At 48.3% G+C, this 18,427-nt stretch overlaps 3 protein-coding genes across 7 annotated transcripts in view; 1 reads left to right on the top strand and 2 right to left on the bottom strand.

The window, feature by feature from the left end:
• Nucleotides 1-1,256: 1,256 nt before the first annotated feature.
• On the bottom strand, nucleotides 1,257-4,912 carry TMEM37 (transmembrane protein 37). Its single transcript, XM_048079660.2, has 2 exons — nucleotides 4,740-4,912; nucleotides 1,257-4,282 (listed from the first exon to the last, which is right to left on the bottom strand). The coding sequence occupies exons 1-2, from the start codon at nucleotides 4,758-4,760 to the stop codon at nucleotides 3,710-3,712; spliced, it is 594 nt and encodes a 197-aa protein (XP_047935617.1). The 5' UTR covers nucleotides 4,761-4,912; the 3' UTR covers nucleotides 1,257-3,709.
• A 9,307-nt stretch (nucleotides 4,913-14,219) lies between these two features.
• Nucleotides 14,220-18,048, bottom strand: DBI (diazepam binding inhibitor, acyl-CoA binding protein). Its single transcript, XM_048079674.2, has 4 exons — nucleotides 17,895-18,048; nucleotides 17,660-17,777; nucleotides 15,616-15,678; nucleotides 14,220-14,518 (listed from the first exon to the last, which is right to left on the bottom strand). The coding sequence occupies exons 1-4, from the start codon at nucleotides 17,901-17,903 to the stop codon at nucleotides 14,445-14,447; spliced, it is 264 nt and encodes an 87-aa protein (XP_047935631.1). The 5' UTR covers nucleotides 17,904-18,048; the 3' UTR covers nucleotides 14,220-14,444.
• A 175-nt stretch (nucleotides 18,049-18,223) lies between these two features.
• The window catches only part of C6H2orf76 (chromosome 6 C2orf76 homolog), a 38,835-nt gene continuing 38,631 nt past the window's right edge, over nucleotides 18,224-18,427 (top strand). For 4 of the 5 annotated variants that reach the window (XM_066999150.1, XM_066999149.1, XM_066999147.1 and 1 more), the window contains exon 1: nucleotides 18,250-18,294. The gene's annotated coding sequence lies outside the window, so the exon portion shown is untranslated. Of the gene's footprint in view, nucleotides 18,295-18,427 lie in introns of all 5 variants that reach the window. The other variant, XM_066999148.1, reaches the window with a different exon arrangement.

An 18,427-nucleotide genomic window follows, 5' to 3' on the forward strand; every position in this document is an offset into this window, starting at 1 on the left:
CAGCTCCGCAGGCAGCAGCTCCTTCAGCCCTAATGCCAGCGCTCAGACATAAGGCTGAATTTAAGAGGAAGTGATTAATGATTTTTTTCTCCCAACACAGCAACGAGGAAGTTCCCAGCAAAACTGTCAGAAGCCAGAAAGCTGTATTGTTTTGCAGTGAATAATGACATTGTGCAACGTTTCGCTGAGCACTGGGGGAGCTGCAAGGAACTGTTTCAGAAGGGGGCTGTGCCAGTTCACAGGGTCTGGATCCACGGCTGGAAAACAAGTGAAACGCCATGAAGGTGATGTTTTGGAAGAAGGGCAACTACCTGCTTAGGAAAGGTCCCAGCTGAGGGAAGGAGAAGCCAGGCAAGTGCAGCAATCTTCCTGTAATCGCCTTCTCCAGAGTCACAAAAACAAGCAATGCTCAACCCCCAAACCACACATCCCTCAAAGCACAGACTGCAAAGCCACTGTAGATTTAAAATCAAAATACAACAAACAGTCCAGGATAAGTCCCTAGTTAGTACGCCCTAGACCATGATTTCCTTATTCTTATCCACAAGCAGTGGTTTGTGCACACATTTACGATTAAAGTTAGGAACTGGACAAGTCAGAACAGCTCATCAGCAGGAGGTGGTGTTCATTACCCTGCTTTTAAGAGAAATTAGACCTTATGAGACAGGCCGATAGCCTCTCCCTTCAGGAGAGCACCAGATGCTGATTAACTTGCTTGAGATTACATAAACTAATGCAGTGGTGATGTTGGAAATTTACCTTTCTTGCATTTAGCTAAGCCTATTAGTACAGTGAGCTTTAAACAAAACCTGTACAAATACATCTGAACCCAGATACCGCTTCTGCGGGCCAAATGAGCAAAGCTGGGGGAAGAACAAGGATGCTTCAGACAGGGTGCGGTGTGGGAAAAGGGAGGCAAAGGACACAGGAAAGAGCTCTTTAGCTGGTAAACAGAGCACATGCAGCAGCAGGAAGTCATTCGGAGCCTGTAAGGTTATCTCTAATTCCCACAAAATGCAGCTGACCACCCCTTGTTTCAAAACACAAGCAAGCGAGCTGGCTGCTTGGGTTGGTGCAGACACAGAGGGGAAGGAAGAGGGGTGAGCAGTGGCCACGCAGCCACATCTCCCCCTGTGGGAGCTCAGCAAAGCACCAAGCTGCCAGTTCTTCATCAGTCTGGCTGGGTAAACAGCTGGGTAGACCACACCTGGGAGATTACATTAACCCCACTCATCCCCTTAAAGCTCTAAATATACAGAAAATGACAATTCTCTTTTTCTTCAAAGAAATTTATTTAACAAAATTCAGTAATATTGCTTGCTTGACAGTTGCTTCAGAAAATGAACAGTTGCCAACTGCAGCGCAGGATGCTGTATATGAGGACGTCTCCGAGACAATCAACCCTGTTTTGTAGCATTTAGCCACCAAAACGCATTTTCACCCAGCACTAGTAAGTCAAGTAGTACTATAAAAAGCTAGCTGGAAAAATAAAAAAAAGTTACTGTATTTTCCCTGGAGGATTCCTTACCCCCAACAAAAGGCCTCTTCTCCAGTTAGCAGAGGGCATCTTGAAACCACCCTCAACTGCACCGAGCCCTGTGTGAACTCAAAGGCCAATTGTCATCTGCCTCCTGAGTGGAGTCAGAGGCACCGACTGGGGACGTGCTCTCTGTGCCTGCCCTCCTCCCAAGGGCGCAGGGGCTGCAGGCACCGTCCCGCAAGCAGTTTAGGTCTGTTTGGATACCCCCAGGTCCCTAGAAAAAGGAGAAATTGTCCTGCCCAACACAGACATCCCTGCACACCAGGACTGATCGGTAGTTACTTGGGGCACCCAACCACCTGGTAACGCCAGGGTGCAGCCATCCGGGACTGCACCTTGCAGTCTCTCTCTGGGGTAAGTGGTGCAGCCAAAGCCAACAGCACTCGTCTCACCAGAAGATGTGCAAGTGGCATTGTCCAGAGCCAGCCTGGTCTAAAACTGCATTGCAGGAGACTGAGGAATGTTACCTTAAAAGTTTACGGCCACCCAAGAAGGTACAGGGACTGTCCTCATGAAGGAAGTCCACCTGAGTGCGTTCAGTAAGTGCAGATGTATGATCTTACAACTCTTGCCTTACAAACTGCATTCAAACATGAATCTGTTTACTTGTGGCTTTCCTACCTGGCCTTCATGCTGTGATGCTTTTGTCTTGGGTGAAAAATTGTGTTAAACGTGCTGCACAGGAAATGAAAATCTTGCTCTACAGCTACCAAACAAACTACAGGGATGAAACATGTAGAAACACCTGTACTAGAACAAAATACAAGCAGTCTTAACAGCAGATACAGAAAAAAAAAAAAGACTTTAAACCAAAGACCCTGAAATACTCAGAACATTTATCTCACAGACAGTGTTGTACATTGCACAGGGAGGAGACATTCAGGACAAACAACCTCTTGGTCTTCTCTCCTTTTACATCAGACACCACAGGGAACTTCAAAGCTGCAACAATTTTAGAGATCTTAACTAAGCAATGGCAAGGGGTGGCCAGCCTTACTGATATTTCAGTCAAGTCTCTTTGGAGTTCCTCCAGCTGTGACAGATCAGAGCTGCCCCCACCAGCTGCTCCTTAAATGATCACAGGCTTCTCCTCCTAGATCCACTGTTAATCAAGGGAAGAAAGGGACTTGGTGTGACCAGGAGGACCTGGAGTTTTCTCTGCTTAGGAGGAATATTAAAGGAAACTCTCAGCTAGAGGATAAGTGCATTTCCCACTGCCTTGGAGGGAAGCCTTCCTGACCAAAACACCCCAGGTGTGCTGAGATGCAGGAGTAAGCATGGTCTGCCCAGCCACAATGCCCACCCAAAGCTTGGCCCTCTCCTTCCATCCCCAGACAGATGGAAAAGAAACCAGCAAGAGGAAACCCCACCACAGCAAACTATGCAAGGGCTGTGAGGGAGCCAGCATGGGCAAGGGGCACCTGGCATTGACCAAGGTGCTGTATGGGCACTGACAAGCAGCAGGGGAGAGGCTGTGAGTGCAGGAACATGCTGCTGCCCGAGGCAGGCGGTGCAGCCTTCCCTGTACTCCTGCATCACCCCGAGCCTGCCCTCGGGCCCCGGGACAGCCACATTGCCCTGTCCCTCTGCTCAGAGGAGTTACAGACAGACCTACAGAGGCTGGGACAGGGATTGCAGTTGTAGGACACAACGTAAGTGATCCGTTTGCCTGCGTGCCTTCTCTTTTGAAAGGGGAAAGGAGGAGAGTGAGGCCCAAAGAAGGTTTTCAGTAAGCATGGCCAGGCACAAGTCATCCATCCCTGAGACAGAACAAAGCCGTGAGATGCTCTGGAGGTACGTCACACTCTTCACAGGCTCCAGAGCGCAGGGGAAAGCCCAGCAGCACCAAACCCACACCAGTACAGGCTTTGTGTAAGCCTCAAAAGCTGAGCCCACTTGTGTAGGTTGCAGCCTGCTCCTCCTGCACAAGCTCAGCAGGAAGCCTCCTTCTTCATCCATTCCTCTGGGAAGCTGTGTGCCAGCAGCAGCCAGTCCCAGCCTCCGCGCTGGCCGGTGGGCATGTCTTCTGCAATTGCCTGCCTGACTCACACTTCCCTCCTTGCACGTGATTTAAGGCATGGTGTCCTTTTCAAACTTCATTAGACTCCCTTTTTTTTCCAGTCTAATTGGCAAAGCTGATTACACAAAGGCACAGTACACCCTCGGCACCTAGATTTTTCCTACCCTGTTCCTGGGGTGCGTTATGCTGTTGATGTGCAATCCGCTGATCCCGTTGAGGAAGAAGAGAAAGGCTGCGATGAACTCGCACCAGTACGTCAGCGTGAAGCCCATGAAGGTGAGGTGATCCTTCATGAGGATGGAGAAGCTCAGAACCCCAGCGGCCGACAGCAGAAACGAGCCAAGGATGAGGACCGAGCCCATCGACCACTTGCGCCTCGAGTTGGCGTCTTCGCAGACCTGGGAGACCATCAGCAGCTCCAGGCCAAAGATAGCGACCACGACGGCGAAGGACACCATGCTCCTGATGGGAATCATGCCCACGCTCAGCCCCTCCACGTTGGCCAGGCCCAGGTCGGTGCTGCACTTCAGGACGCTGCCGTTGCTGACGGTGCAGAAGTGCCACAGCCCGAAGAGCTCGCCCCTCGCCAGCAGCCAGCGGCCGTCGCAGACGGAGATGGACGAGAGGACGACGGCGATGGCCACGCACAGGATGATCAGGCTCCTGATCAGCGTCTCGAAGAAGGCTTTCTGCGGTCTCCGGTGCGCCAGCAGCCTCTGCGCCTTCGAGGGTGGTGGGGAAGGAGAAAAAGAGAGTTAGGAGCGCTTCTTCGGGCGGGAAGGAGGCTGTGGGGACGAGGCAGAGGGGGGCTCGCAGGACCGGTGGCAGCGCTTGAGGTGATTTTGGCTCTGCCTGCCTGCACGTCGGGGGACAGGTTTGGGGTGCGGGGGCTCCGTGCAGAGCCTGATCCTGATCCCTGCCCGGGCTGGAGGAAGCAGGGGGCCGGGGGGAGGATGGAAGGTGGCAGGAGGGGGGTCCCAGGGGTGCAGCCCCCCCGGCTCTGCCCACCCCGAGCCCGGCTCTTCGCACCCCGCGGCTCCGACCCCCGGGGCTGGGGGTCCCAGCAGGAACGGGCGTGGGGGGGGGGGGAGCACCGAGGGGGCGACCGGAGCAGGAGCTTCCCCCCCATCCCCACCCCGTCCGGGCTCCGCGGGGCCCAGGGGGCTGCCTCCGCCCTACCTGCGCCCCGATGGCCGTCATGCTGCCGGCGGCACCTCGCGCCGAGGAGAGGCCGGGGCGGGCTCCGGTCGCGGCCCTTTATGGCCCCGGAGGCGGCCGCCACGCCTGCGGGGCCCCCCCGCGGCTGAGTCAGCAGCAGCGCGGCCCCGACGGGCGGAGCCGGGCCGAGGCGAGCCGCGCTGGGCTGTGCTGAGCCCGGCCGAGCCCAGCCGAGCCGTGTCGGGCTGTGCCGAGCCCAGCCGAGCCGTGCCGGGCCGTGCCGGGCCGGGCTCCACAGCCCAGGGCCGGGCCTGGGCTCCCCTCGCCCCCCGGCGGCCTCCCCCCGGGCTGCCTGCGCCCCCTCATCGCTCCCCACCTGTGCTTTGCATCAGCAGAACCGGCTCTGCTCCCAGAGTTTCACGCCCTCGGTCTTTTCCTTGCTCGTGTTTTGCCCTCTTCTGATGAATTTACTGATCGGTTTTTACTTTGTTATTATTATTGGGGGGGGGCACAAGCGGCTTTAAAAAAGCCTAAAGGAAGTTGGCTTGCGCTGGGTTGTCAGGATCCCCTGTTGCACTGCCTAAAGCTGGTCTCGGTTCCAGCAGAGATGGCCGTGGTGGTTCCGTGGGCCGTGGTGGACACGCACCGTGGGTGGTTGCTCGTGGGTCAGCCCAAGCACGAAGAGCTGCCCACGTCCTCTCCACCAAGCCGCGGCAGAAGCTCTCGTAACTTCACCCTTGCTCCAGTTTCCACTTCTGAACAAATTCTGAATTTCTGAACCCGCCTTTATGCGGGTTGTCTCATCACTGTCATCTCTACTCGGTCGTACACTTATGTTTCCTTTAAAAATACATACCTATATCTATATCTGCTCTGATTTGGCTGGGGGTGTTTCCTGTAGCACCATTTCTAGTAGTTTTCTTCCAGGGAGGAGTGTTCAGAACAACATGTTTACTTTAGTTTTTGCAGTTCACAATTTAATGATAAATTCTGACCTTCTTCTTCCTCTTGTCCTGCAAAAGCCTTCATTTAATTGTTTTTCTTCCAGGCTGTATACGTTATTGGATTATACTTCGATCAAACACTGCACTGGGATTTTCCACTTTTGCAACACAAAATTTTTGCAGGGTCTGTTGGTAAAACATCTTCTGTGGCTTTGTGAACTGCATCAGTTTTTGTTTGCCAACAACATCATCCAAGCTAGCAAAGTGGATGCTTACTGTGTCCCTTTCATTTTAGGTTCATCATATGGTAGAAGGGATTCGTGAACATCCTGAGCGATATATTACACAGGTTTTTAAACAGCGTTTCTACATCAGCGTTGAGACTCATTACGTTCAGTTGCTGTTATGTCTTTCTGCTTTTTAAGTTCTAGATTTAACAACATTTACTTATGGGTCAAAATGGCAAGCAGGCTGTGTTGTCTCATTTGCTGCATGAGATGAACAAACTCTGCTTGCACGTAGCGGTGCTGAGCAAATGCAGGCTGGGGCCAGACAAAATACACCAACTCTTATCTGGCAGAAACCTCACGTGACTTATGCTTTCTGTAACATAGGCTCAATCCAGCAAAGCACTAGGCAATTTGGCTCCTAATTAACAAAATTATTAAGAATAGATCTGACTTTAAAGCATGTGTTACCCCAATGACTTCAGCATTTTTTTTAACGGGGGTGCATCCTGCTGAACAAGATCTTTTTTTGTGAAAGCTAATGGGAGGCTCACATGGGTAAATACGTGCATAAATCTTTACAGAAAGAGGAATCTAGTGATTATTTTGGAAACTAAAACTGCTCCTTCTCATATCTGGATCCTTTAGTAGATACGCAGTTATCTGCCAAGATGGTTTGTTAAGGATAAGGATGGTGTTGTTACCCTATTTCTCCTGCAAACACAAAGTTGCTTTGATGTTTTGCACCTAATTTTTTTCCCCTCAAATATAAAACTCAAACCAGAATGAAACTTGACATGTAATTAATATCAGGATTGGATTTGTGTTTTCAGATCCATTCTTTACTTAAGTAACCAAGAGGAAGATGAAGATAACACTTGTAAATTAAAATTACTCGTAGTTTAGTATTTCTTTGTTTCTGCTGTTGCTGGGCTGGAGATTTGTTCTGCTAAAGACGTCTGGATTTATAAAACCTGCTAGAACCAGGCATCTTTTTCAAGGGGAAGAAAAAATTTCTCTTCATCATCTTGTAACAGAGCAAGCCAAACATATTTTATGCCTTTCCAAGTTAAAAAATAACAGAATTGCTTGAAGATAGAGGAAAGATTGCAGAAAAATGCCTCAAGATGATCAGTTTGGAAAATTGTGTATGGAGAATGTTTTACAATAAAAAGTGCTTTATATTTAAAAAGGAAAACCAAAATTAGTATTTTTCACTGTAGATGTTACCTATATTGTAACAGTATGGTAAATGACCTTTAAAACACTTCAAATGTATTTTTACCTCAGCTGTGTTAATTTAGAGTGCTTGGGACATTGCCAGTTTCATTATTCTGTTTATAAAGTCCCTTTTCTCTATTGTTTAAGTGGGTATTTCACATCCTATCCCTGGAGAGAAAATTTTCAGGGAAATGTGTTCATAAATAATGGAAATTACCAGAGGTTGTTGTAAAGCATGGGATAGTTTAATCTGGTTCATTTCAAATAATATTTTTAACACTGACGAATCATTTCCAGCTTTTCTCCTGCAGAGGCACGAGGAACGTTCGAGACGGTCAGCTCAAAGTCTGGGAGTCACCGGGGCTTAGGAAGCAGTTACCTGGTGAAGTATTTCACTTTGAGGTAAAGCAGCGATTACCTGCCACACCGCCAGGCACCTTACAAATATTTAACTGATAAATCACAACTTCTGCCCGCAAACATTACGAACCAACCCAAACTAGCACGCTCTGGAAGCGACTGGATATTGCATGATACTTCACTGGCTTATGTATGCAACATGAAGGATCTGTTCCTCCGTTTTCTCCCCGCAGCACGTACCCTGCGGCACGGGTTCTTCCAATCTTGCAGTCAGCTAGTTCTGCAAATGCATTTAGTTGCCTGTTGAGAAAAACTCTTTCCAGTCATGTCATCATAACTCTTGGGATAGCAACTGACCTAGCTAGGAATTTAAGTCTTCATTTTTATCAGATCCCTATTTCAAGGTGTCTTTCCAGACAGAAATTGAGTTGATTTTGGAGACAAAGAGATCCTCAGTAGGGACTGACACTTTGAGAGATGCCCAGGGGATGTACAAAGGGCAAGATGGTTTCCTTCATATTTGCTAAAAAAAAAAAAAATAAAATTTAGGCAGTATTATGAGAAAGAGGCTAGCTGTCTTGCATCATTGTTCTTTTGCAAAAAAAAGAAAAAAGGCAACAGATTGAAAACACAAGTTCAAGAAGCCACATTCAGCTCAGGCTGAGTTCAACTGAAAAAGAGCTTCTGGAATGGGGTAAAGAGTCAGCAAGTAGCTGGCAAAATTGCTTAAGGCAAGCAGCTACCGGGAACACGGGCAGAGTCACCCTCAACGAGTTGTGCCCCAGGCAACTCTCCTAACATGAGGGGGTTTTGGGTTGTACCAGGGCCCGTGCAGCTTGGACCAACCCCTTGTCACAAACGCTTTAGCTCACGATTTTCCTCACATCACTGCAAGTTGCTGCAGCCAACAGGACAGCCTTGCCCGAACACGTAAAGGCTGCAGTTCAGCGCGTGGAGAGCAGACAGCTCCTGGGCCAGATGGCTTCACTTCGCCTCCTGTCCGAGGCCTCTCCTGTGCCAATTCCTTATATACTTACTGCACTCACCCAGCCGGGGGCTGTCGCGGACGCTGCAGCCCCCGAAGCTCTCATCCACTGCTGGACATGGCAGGATGCACCGCAGAGGTTTGGGATCATTCACCCAGATCACACAGTATCTGTTAAGGTACTTGTTACTTTTAAAAAAAAAAAAGATAATATGCACATCCACTACAGTGACTCTACTCCTTGATTCCCCCCCAGCCTCCCCAAACTAAATATATCTAAAAATAAGAAGAGATACTTTAAACAGAAGGACAGACTTAAAGAAATAAGAGTTTTTATTCTGGATTTTTTTTGTTTGTTTTTATTTTCATCAGTTTGTGGACCGACTGAAGCATCATATTACAGAGACCCAATATCAAGTGCTTCTTCGTTCTCCTTTGGATTCAACTCTTTTCAGGGACCTCTAGCAATAGTTGTGCTGGCTTAGGTCATATTGTGAAGTGTTTGCATGAGTCTATAGCAGCATAAATTGATGCTTTAAAATATATATTCAAGAAAGAAAATAAATCTCTAGCCTTTCAATATTGAAATATGGACCCACATTTTTATATTTAAGCTGGAGGAAAAATCCTATAAAAGACAGGAGAGAAACTGAATAACACAATTTTCCCCTTCTGTAAAAAGTCAGATCAATGCAGCTAAATACTCAGAGTTAAAAGTACCGAGTGCATTGGACTAGTGAGCGTACCTTTCAGATTCAGAGCTCATTCAAATACGCAGTATGCCATTTCCTCCTAACGCTCCTATCTCAGCCCTGTGGTGAACACAGTGTCTTGTGTACTTTGTGGAAAAAGGTGTCTTTCTGGCTGTATTAGCTAAGAAATGTCGTTTTGTCAGGGTGTGGAGTGACCTGCCTGAGGCAATCCAGGCTTGCAAACAGAACACGCGTATGACTTAGAACCCACTAAGCAGAGATTACACGACATCCCAGCTTGTCAGGACTTTGGGCTCTTTTTCATGTCAATAAGGAACTTCTCATTGCAGCGGCAGTACTGAGAGCTAAAATAATCTTTGCTAACATAAGGATTATCACATAAGGGATCTGCTGAGCCACTGATTCCACATCCAGGCTGTTTTTCATGTCACTGCTTTCATAAATTTCATAAATACAGGAATTTTGGCCAGATGTTCCTGGACTGCAATGGGTCCTCAGGTTTTCAGATATGCTCCATAATCTCCCCAGTCCCATGCTTATTAACTACACTGCATTTTTGAACGGTTTCTCCATTAGTCAAGACAGTCTCAAGTATCAAAGTCTGCAAACATTAGAAGCACGACATACTAAAAAATTTTGAGAACACCTCTGTATGTCGTCAGGTACTTGATATGGCAAAAAGATTGCTCTAAAACTTCCCTGGATGGCAGGATGGTTGTAAAAGATGAATCAGCTTCATATTAATCTGAACAAAGTATTAAGAGGGTCAGAGCTTGAAAAACAAGTGTATGCCTACTGGGACTAAAACATCCAGAAGCCACAGGCAGAAACAGGAATAAAAGTTAAAATACTGCTGCAGTCAAACTCCACATGAAAACATGTGGACTGGGAATAACCCACCCAGGCTGTGTATAAATTTTAGATATGTCTTTTCTAGAGGAAATAAGCTCTTTTTGTAAATGAAGGAGACTGATCCATTCTAGGCATGAATCTATGCTATTTGCACTGTAAAATAGCAGCTGCATACTGGCTAATCTATAGATCACTTATCTGAGTCTGAAGATGCTTCATGTACTTGTGGATGGGGAAAAAAAACAGATCGTCTTCTTTTTTTGTATTTCTGTTCTATCAACTTTTGTACTTCCTAATTTACTACTGTGACTCACTCAAATCTGCTGCGTCTATGCAACATCAAGTTGTTTTAGCTCTTTTGAAATTACAGTTGTGGTGTTTAAAAACCCATCCAAGCCCCTCGTTAACAATCAAACCCACAAATATGCACAAGACAGCTTGGATACCCAGTCACCCCGAAGTGGTATTGCCCAACACTGTTAGTTCTGAACACTCAGTGGACGAGCGCCTGTATTTTAAAATGCAAATACAATTGTCATTTATTTTTAGCACTATCATCAGGGTCAAATAAGTTCAAAGGTTAAAATACTGTTTTTGAGAAACGAGATCACTCCAGATTAGGGCTGGAGAATTTTGACAGAGAGACAGTTGCACACTGCAGTCACCTTCGGAATGCCTTTTATTTAGTCAAACAAAAAACTCAGCCTCTCAGGATGGAAGAAATCTGCTACGGTCCTAAAGCAGCACACCAATACAGATTTGTTAAATTTGCACAAGGGGTGCTGCACTTCCATGAGTCTTTGGTAAGAGCAAGCATAACCCAAAAGCAAAAAGAAAAAAAAAAGAAAAGCCACACCCCTTATAGTTTATCTCTAATTGCACTGGGTACCAGTCCACTGACTTCTCTATGCAAGAACTAATAGAAGAAGTGCGATAGACAGAACACTCTCTTATCAGACATGCAAGTTAGCATTTATTATTGCCATATCCAAAGTCCAGATTCCGTTCTGCACGCTCTGCAAACTCAGCAAACCAGACCTGAGTGCATGTATGCCAGCTGGCCTCTGACCTCCGGCGTGTTGGGCTTGTTTCAGAGCACGTCTTTTCCCCTTTCCAAACACTGCAAGGATCAGGATGTGGCTGTCCTTTCTTTGATCTAACACAGAGGAAATAGCAGCAACTCCCTGAACGGCTGTCAGAACAATCCCCTGTTTTGCAGCACTGTCCTGTCATGAAAAGCATCTGTTCCTCCACTGAGAGCACCTTATTACAGACAGAGCAATGATTCTGAAGTCATATTTTGGTTTGAGACTTGCTGCTTCTGTTTTAAGGCTCAAGAAGGGCTGTGTGCCTTAATGGTTGTCTATTCTTACCACTGTATTAGTGTAATAAAAGCCTCTTGTACCTCTACCTACAAGTTTGACTGTGGATGTCTTTAAACTATTCTTGCTGTAGCATCACTGCTGCCAAAGTGTTATTTGTGCAGCCCGGGAGCCTCATGCTCCATGCCAGCACACACTATGTGGTCTGTAAGTCAGCAACATTTTCAGAAGAGCCACACAGCCCACACATTTTCAAGACACTCACCCTGCTGCTAAACCAACAGCGCCTTGATTTAATTCACAGCCTTTTTCAGCATTCTCCCTGCAGTGGTAGGATCCATTAACACCACGGCATTTCTGAAGAAAGAGAGCGCCTGCAGGAGGCCAGCTTACCAACAGCATCCAGTGCTTCGTTCAGTAATGATTTCCCAAGCACATGAATAGTTACTAGATGGGCAACCAACTTTTGTTTTGCTGCTTCTCATCACCAACACTGCCTACAGATATCAGTACCTTTGCTTCTGCCTCGATACCTTTCACAGTCTCTTACTGCGTAACTCTTACCTCTGTAATAACTGGAATTTTGTGAGATGTGCTGTTGATCGCCAAAAAGCAGGGTAGATAGCACGACCACAGACGTTACTTTCCTAAGGAAGGTGAAGCTGCAAGCAGGAAGAAGATATTACTATGGTAAAAAAAGAAAGTACTTAAATAAAGATGTCCAAAGAAGAGTTCTCTGTCACTTGTATCGACAGGCAAGCAACATTATTTGTAAGCACAAGGTACTAAGTCTGGCCAAGACCAAGCCCGTGCTGGGATAAGCGCTGCATGCACAGCCGTGTTTTCCTAATGGCCGACAGGAAAACAGTACTGTTATAATTAGTTGGGTCTCATAGGTAAAATAAAGCTGACTTAGGAACAGGATATAGAACTTACTACTCCCAGCCCTCTCTTTAGACAGAGAGCTCAATTCTGCTGTTTTAGCAAATGGTGTTTCTGAAGAGCCAAATACCGGTTTTGACAGAAAGCGCGGTGGCAAAACATGGCACGCTCAGTTTATAAGCTTCCAGCAAACAAGAGCAGAAGTGGAAGCATTTGCCAGCATGAGCTGCATTCTGCTACCAGTTGGCAGAATCCTCCCCAGCATCACAAAATACAGCTGTGAAGACAGAGCTGGGTAGAATTCAGGGCTGGCAAGAAGCTACAAACATCTCCTATGCTGCACGTCTGCTCTTACCCATGTTTTGCAAGTTGAATGTACTTAAACACTTAATATCAAACAATTAACAGAGGATACAAGAGGAAGTAAAAAAACCCAAATGTTTATATTACTTACCCAGAAGAACAGGGAAGAACAAGAATAAGCAACTGTTTTCCTCATGAGAGCAGTGAGCAAACCCTTCTTCATCCCAACACGTTTCAAAGGGAAGTTGGAAAGTAGCTCTGAGAGCATTTCCCAATGAAAGTAGCAAAGGGGGAAGTTAGTTTTTAGAATCAGAATATCCTGAGTTGGAAGGGACCCACAAGGATCATCGAGTCCAACTCCGGGCTCCACACAGGACCACTTGAAAAAAGTCAGACAATATTTCTGAGTGTTGTCCAAATGTTCCTTTAACTTCAGCAGGCTCGGTGCTGCGCCTGCTTCCCTGGGGAGCCTGTCCCAGTGCCCGACCACCCTCTGGGTGCAGAACCTTTCCCTAACCCCCAGCCTGACCCTCCCCTGTCCCAGCTCCGTGCCGTTCCCTCGGGTCCTGTCGCTGTCCCCAGAGAGCAGAGCTCAGCACCTGCCCCTCCGCTCCCCTCGTGAGGGAGCTGCAGGCCGCCATGAGGCCTCCCCTCAGCCTGCTCTGGGCTGGACAACCCAAGGGACCTCAGCCGCTCCTCATGCTTGAAAGGAGGAAAGTCATCTCTATCTCTTACCAGTGGTATGAGAAAACACAAGTTAAATAACATAGACAGCAAAGCCCATGTAACTTAGTACAGAATTACATATTTACCTAGACGTATGTAATGACAGGTTTCATCCCTGTGTATTTATAGAAGTCAATTGCTTATCTGAAAGCACTGCGAGTTGAAGTCTTCATCCATCCAGACAATGCACAGTATAGCAGGAGTTAGAAGGCACTATTCCTGAATAAGGTTATGACTTCATTCTCATATGCTGGAACAGTTCAGTGTCACATTTTAAAGGCAAAAGCTCTTTCCCTAGCTAAAGAACTATTAGAGATTTCTCTAAAACCCACAGTTGCAACAAACTTTTGATGATGACCCTTGCAAGTCTTGCTCAAAGAGCCTTGTAAGCAGTAAACGTATGCTTGATTCACCCACCCCTCACCAAAGCTGCAGTAGATGGCACCACTGATGCTCTGTATTTAAAGCAGAAGCAAGGGCATCAACAGTATCTTTGTCTACAGAGCCCTTTCGTTCACGGACCATTTTTTGTTCAGATGATGAGTATCTGCTTTATCTCCTGAACCTTAACATTGTTGTTCGGGGATAACATCTCTGAGAAGTGTTTTATGGAAGATGATTTGGCAACTGTTAAATGAATCTGAAAGACACAGGCAATGAATACCTATGCTGTGTTTAAGTACACACAGCATTAGACCTAGCCTCTTCAGGATAATCTCTGCGCTCCAGCTTTTGTGGGTTGCCGTTTATCCACGCAAAAGGAAAGCAGTAAACATCACTGATTTGGTTTGCACACAGGTCCGCGCCGCATGAACCATTGCCGAGCCCCCCCTAGTGGTGTGACGACTGGAGAGGTGAGCGCTAACCCTGCTCTAACCTGCCAGAAGTGTTCAAAAGCTGCAACACGGCCGTTAAGGGATGAACTCGGACTCGGAATAGCCCCTAAGGGATGACCACCACAACAGCTGAAGTACCAAATGCACTTTAATGAGTTCCACGTTATTTTGTTCTCAAAGTGAATTTTTAGCGTGTCAGTACATTAGGCAGATACACGACCTCCCCTGAACTACAGGCGTTATGAGAACAGACTACGGTATACTTCACGTGTAAAATCATCTTCAGAAATCAGTTTTCCACAGCATTAGAAATAAGGCATGGTTCAGGTGTGCAAGTAGTTGCTATTTCCAGTCCTCAGATCCCGTATTTGCCCTTCAGCTCTTCGACTTTTGCCACGTATGCTTTCATTGCGTCTTCTTTGGACATTCCTGAAAGACACAACACAGGCACCAGTCAGAACAGAGACACCATCCCGCTCCATTCCACCAGGCTGCCCTGAAGCAGCTCTTCTTTGAGCAGGACACAGGTTCAGCAGCTCGGTCTGAGCTTATTTCACATCTGCTGCATTTCCTGTTAGTTCCATCCCCTCCAAGGACCACTTCCAGGCTGGCAAAGACCCCAAAACTGTGCCACCAGGAATACAACAGCATAAAATAATGGCTAGGGCTGTTGATTTATGCTGTGCAAATTCAGGTGATGTCTACATTTGTTTAGAAGCCTTGCAGATTTACATGTGCCTGCTCATCTAAGAGTACATCCAAGCCAAGTCCTTCCTTACTGCTCACTTGCCTGACCAGACAACATTCAACAATGACTTTGTCATTAGAATGGACTTTAGCATTAAGATAGCGTTCAAAAGCAAGTCACAACTCCCTGCTACAGAACTTTGCAGCTTACTAACAGAGAGCAGAGAAACTAAAAAGATCACTTGGCTGAGAATCCTGTAAAGTTTTGAACAAGTTTTCAACAGTCCTAAGAAAGCAGCGTTTCAAAGCAAAGTTACATTTGTGTAGGCAGCAATCACACAGTGTTTTCGTTCCACTAACTCCATTCCCAATTACTACATGAAAACTATTCAAACAACTCAGACTGCATTTAGATACAGCGTGACTTCTTAAAACACCAGGGAAATCTCCTTTTCATAGCTTATATCACTTGTTCTGCTCCTCATGTCGAGCAAGAAGCCCAGTTGGATCTTCCAGTGAGGAAAACTTTGGAAGAAACAGAATGACTGGAGGGACAGCTGACCCAGAAAACTGAGATTTAGGTTTTGGCTTCTGCTACAGTTATCCCTTGTGTAACATCTTCAGGCAGTTGGGCATTTTGCACTTTAGCTCCCTTCCTTACGGACAGCCTACATTTTCCATTTGCCTTGCAAAAGTAATCAAAAGCATGGTTTTAAACTCCTAAAGCTCTTGTCTTACAAGACAACACCATCTGGTTTCTTACTGAACCATATACGGCTTTCTGACTAGTTTGTCAGTGGTTTTATTCACTCATTTTGATTTTTTAAGCAGACACTTACCTTTCAATGCATTCCAGGCATCCCACTTTGCTTTGCCTTTGAAGTCAAGCATACCGGGGCGATCTGAGAGAGAGAAGATAAGCAACAGAATCAGTTTGTGTGGCCTGGCTGCAGGTAATACCTACTTCCTCATGGCCATTCAGCAATTAACCACGATAAAATACAATGGTTCACGTTTGCAGCTATCACTTAATCACCTGCAGTCAGCCACCTCCAGTGCTGAAGAGCACATGTTGGGATGCTGCTCGTAGCAACAGAAAAGGTCTGCCAAGTTCCCTTAAAACAGCAGCATTTGAACAGGAGAGCACCAAACGGTGCAATTTGGTTTTATCACTGTGCTTTCTGAAGAGACCGCTGGGGCATGAAGACAACCTGATTAAAGAACATCAGCCCTAAGGTAAAGCAGAAATGCCCTAAGGTCCATTACACACAGAGATGTGAAATCAAAAGCCAGTGGCGTAGAGCTTAGAAAGCATTAACATCAAGTTAACCGTGCGTTCCTAACGTATAGTTCTTCCTCTGCCCTGTTATCCTCGGGTTATAAATACTGAATTCTAGCTCCATGACAAGCTACACTGTAGCCAAGGAGAGAAGAAATGGGTTAGATGTGGATGTGATCAGCTTTCACATGAAGTCCCCTCTGAGTTGTTCTTTGTCTCATTAAATACAATTCCTAGGATTATGAATTGAATGGGACTGTTCAGTAGCCTGTACACTAACCACAGCAAAACCCTTGTGCTGAATGTTGCCAGACCACGAGCTCCAGCACCGCTTCACCTCAAACAACGCTGAGCTCCAGCCACACCGGAAGGATCGCATCTTAAAACCCAGCTCAGTTCTTTCATCCCTCCAAGTGCTGTCTGCCTTGGCAAAAAAAAAAAGGCTGTATACACCCAAACTTACTGCTTCCAGTACTTTTCCCTGCCAGCTTTGAACTCAGTCAACACCCAATAACCTTTAGCAGCAACTGGGTCAGGAGGCCAGGGCTACAAACAAATGCCCTTTTTTATTTCTAGCTCTAGTTACTCAAGTACTACGCAAGGTCAACAGAGACAGGCTTCATTCTAAACGCTAGGCACGGTCTCAGCTGAAGTAGCAGCAGCAGGGATTTGGCACAGCGCATCTGCAGAGATATTTCTGCTCCAGTTCCCTCCAGGACATGATATTTGATTGCAACTCCTCTAAGAGTTCTTCCTACTGCAAACATCCTGTGTTATTTTGTTCTTTTTTAGTTTTCCAGTACTATTTTTAGCCGTCAAACTAGTTTACCAACCCTCTCCCCCCATCAAATATCGCTATTACACATCTGTGTAGCTTGCCTTGCTGTTGAAGTCTGTTTAACTGAGATGTGCTTATGTTAAAGCAGCATCCCTTGACCTTGGCAGCTGCTTACTGACAGAGGACTCCAAAAATCCCCAAATCCACTCCTTGCGCAAAGCTAACGCACAGAATCCTCTCCGCAATTTAGAGAATTGCAACTGGGTTAATCTAAAAACCATGAATTGCACAAACCCTTATCTAGGGCCCTGTCTGGTCAGCTTATGCCTGCGTGCTTACAGACCCACGCCAAGTGGGTGTTGAGTCATTTTGTGTAAAGCGCGGGGCTGCCTGAAGCATCTCAAGCAACAGGGGGGCAAGGTTCAGCCTCTCCCCCCCAAGAGCCTCCAGAGACCCCCCCCCCCCCCCCCCCCCCCAGAGAGAGAGCCTCCAGAGACAGAGAGAGAGAGCCTCCAGAGACCCCCCCCCAGAGAGAGAGAGCCTCCAGAGACCCCCCCCCAGAGAGAGAGAGCCTCCAGAGACCCCCCCCCCCCCAGAGAGAGAGAGAGCCTCCAGAGACCCCCCCCCCCCAGAGAGAGAGAGAGCTCCAGAGACCCCCCCCCGAGAGAGAGAGCCTCCAGAGACCCCCCCCCCCTCCAGAGAGAGAGAGAGCCTCCAGAGACCCCCCCCCCCCCAGAGACCCCCCCCCCCCCCAGAGCCCTCAGACCCCCCCCCCCCTCTGAGGCTCAGACCCCCTCAGAGAGAGCCCCCCCCCGGCGGCCCGTACCCGTGTTCACGTCGCCCACTGTGGCCTGCTTGTAGTGGCTGTAGACGTCCAGCATCTCCTGGTCCGAGGGCTGCGACTTGAGCTGCTTCACCTCCTCGGCGGCCTTCTGGAACGCAGCCTAGGGGGGAAGGGAAGGCCCCGCAGCGGGGACGGGTGAGCAGCAGGACGCAGAAAGGGGAAGATGGGGTCATGAAGGGGAAGGAGGCGCCCGGAGCCCGCTGCCCCCAGCCCCTACCTCCGCCATGATGCCCAGCTCTGCCCCGCCGCCCCGGCCGCCTCACCGCCTCACACCTCACCACAGCGCCCGCTGGCCAATCCCAGCGCCGCGGGCAGAGCCGCGCCAATCAGCGCTCTGCAGGGGCGGGGAGAAACCGGGAGAAGGGCCAATGGGAAGGCGGCACTGCCTCACGGGCGGGCTTCGGAGTGGGCGCCGCGCTCAGCCGAGGTGAGCCCGGACACGGGGCCGCGGGGAGGGAGGGGCCGCCAGGAGAGGGGGCGGGGCCGGAGCGGCTCACAGCCAATCCGACGTCGCGGCGCGTCGGAGAGGGCGGCAGGGCTCAGTTGTGATTGGCGGAGGGGCCGCGCGGGGGCGGGGCGGAAGGGCGAGCCGCGGTGGTGCCGGCTGGGGCGTCGCAGTAAGGCTGGGAGCCGCTGGGGTGGGGGGGGGCGGCCGCCATTTTCTGCGGGCGGGGGGGCTGAGGGGCGGCGGTGAGGGGGGGGGTGCGGCTCGGGCTGCCCTGGGAGCGCAGCACCCGAGGCGGCCGGATT

Source organism: Anser cygnoides, chromosome 6, assembly GCF_040182565.1.
Source record: "Anser cygnoides isolate HZ-2024a breed goose chromosome 6, Taihu_goose_T2T_genome, whole genome shotgun sequence".
Lineage (NCBI taxonomy): Eukaryota > Metazoa > Chordata > Aves > Anseriformes > Anatidae > Anser > Anser cygnoides.